Source organism: Conger conger, chromosome 16, assembly GCF_963514075.1.
Source record: "Conger conger chromosome 16, fConCon1.1, whole genome shotgun sequence".
Taxonomy (NCBI): Eukaryota; Metazoa; Chordata; class Actinopteri; order Anguilliformes; family Congridae; genus Conger; species Conger conger.
Genome location: NC_083775.1, coordinates 24,023,033 through 24,024,934, shown reverse-complemented (window position 1 = coordinate 24,024,934; position 1,902 = coordinate 24,023,033). Strand labels below are relative to the sequence as shown.

The 1,902-nt window shown below is 38.7% G+C and overlaps 1 protein-coding gene across 1 annotated transcript; it reads left to right on the top strand.

Annotated features, from left to right (window-relative positions):
• Nucleotides 1–745: 745 nt before the first annotated feature.
• On the top strand, nt 746–1,668 carry LOC133114676 (hemoglobin anodic subunit alpha-like). Its single transcript, XM_061224241.1, has 3 exons — nt 746–905; nt 1,141–1,348; nt 1,474–1,668. The coding sequence occupies exons 1-3, from the start codon at nt 811–813 to the stop codon at nt 1,600–1,602; spliced, it is 432 nt and encodes a 143-aa protein (XP_061080225.1). The 5' UTR covers nt 746–810; the 3' UTR covers nt 1,603–1,668.
• The last annotated feature ends 234 nt before the right edge of the window (nt 1,669–1,902 follow it).

Here is a 1,902-nt window from a genome sequence, read left to right as displayed (position 1 = left end):
TGTTCGTCCCATGCCTTCATCACACAAACAATTAGCAAAAATAGTAGGTATAAATTTTTTTATACATACACATTTAAAAATTGCAAAATAACACCAGAACAATTCTGTAATCGAGCACCCAAGCAAAGGCAATGTGAACCTGGGTATTGACTACGCTCACGCACATCATATGACTGCCTAGTTGAACAGAGCGGATGTTTTCACAGTTTTCGAATTCTACATTCTAAATTCTAATGATTAAATTTTAATTAGTCACCTTATGTTATCCCATTTTCCTGAACACACACAAGCTGTTTGCGCTCTAGGAAAACATGCACTAGGTTAAGACTCAAAACGTAGGGTAATGTGCTGCGAATCTTCTAAATATTTTCTTTCTGTTGACGATACCACATTAATGTATTGGCTACAACATTTAAGAACTCATTTCAGCCAAATAGCTTAGTTATACAAATCGTTATTAGTTATACATTAGCCTATGCCTATAGTCACGCGAAAACAACAATTATCCTAATTAAATAGATTCGTTTATAAAATTTCATATGGAAAATTTAGAACACATTATGTATCAATATGTATACATGTATTTCATATACACTAGACATATTAGCTTAATCTTGAAAGTGATGGAAACGTGTTGGCATTATTCCAAATGTTTTTACGTAGACTGTACATTTTTGACCAATCAGAATCGGAGTTTAGATGCCGTATCTGGGGTGTGCCTCCTTCTACAGTTCAATAAAAAGGCCGAGAACAGCCCACACCGCACAAGGTATCCGGCTGTATTTCTTACAAGTTGAACAGAACGCAGCAATGAGTCTCAGCGCGAGTGACAAAATCGTTGTGAAGGGCCTCTGGAGCAAAATAAAACCGAAGGCTGATGAAATCGGCGGTGAAGCGCTGGGCAGGTAACTTAGTTTCAGAACAATTAAGCCTGAGTTTGGAACTAATCGATGAACGTGTGATGCGCTCTTAACCTTAGCCAATTGTTCAAAAAATATTGAAATCGAATTCCTACTCGCCATAATAAAGAATCGTGAAGACATTTAGCGGGGTAGTTGTGCTAGCTTACTGTATGCAGGGAAACAGTCTACTTCGTGGTCGTTATGAATTAATTGTATAAATATTTTACAATTCTGTCAGGATGCTGATGGTCTACCCCCAGACCAAAGCCTACTTCTCCCACTGGAGCACCACTGCCCCCGGCTCTGAGCCGGTCAAGAAGCAAGGCGCCATAATCTTCGGAGCCGTCGCCGACGCCGTCGAAAAGATTGATGATTTGACAGCTGCAATGGGCAACCTCAGTGAACTGCACGCATTCAAACTCCGCGTGGACCCTTCCAACTTCAAGGTGAGAATTAGGTTTTGCGGTTATGTTCTTTTCAGTGTTGTCAGGAGATTACAATGATTTTCGTCATTACTTGTTTAGACGTAGCATGAATGGTAAACACCTTTTCTGTTTGCATTTTCTTTCAGTACATGGCCCATTGTGTCATGGTGTGCATTTGCCTGGCTTTTCCCAAAGATTTCACACCCGAGGTGCAACTCTGTGTGGATAAATTCTTCCAGGTCTTCGCTGTTGCTCTTTCCGAAAGATACCGCTAAATGTGTTTATGTCGACAGCTCATTTCCTTGAATGAAACAACCAGTCAATAAATAAAAATGACATTACACTGGCATTTGGATCTTTTTTTATTTATAGCCCAAGTGAAAATTAGGCCTGCACAGCGTGACAATGACAATTAGGCTATGTGTAATTTATCCAATTTAGACAGATCCATTGCACATCATCGCAATTCATTAACCTATTAAATATAATTATAGTTATACTTTACTGAAAACATATTTCATTATCTTTCCATATTTGGTCAGGGTCTAAATGGTAAATGGTTGGCATTTGTATAA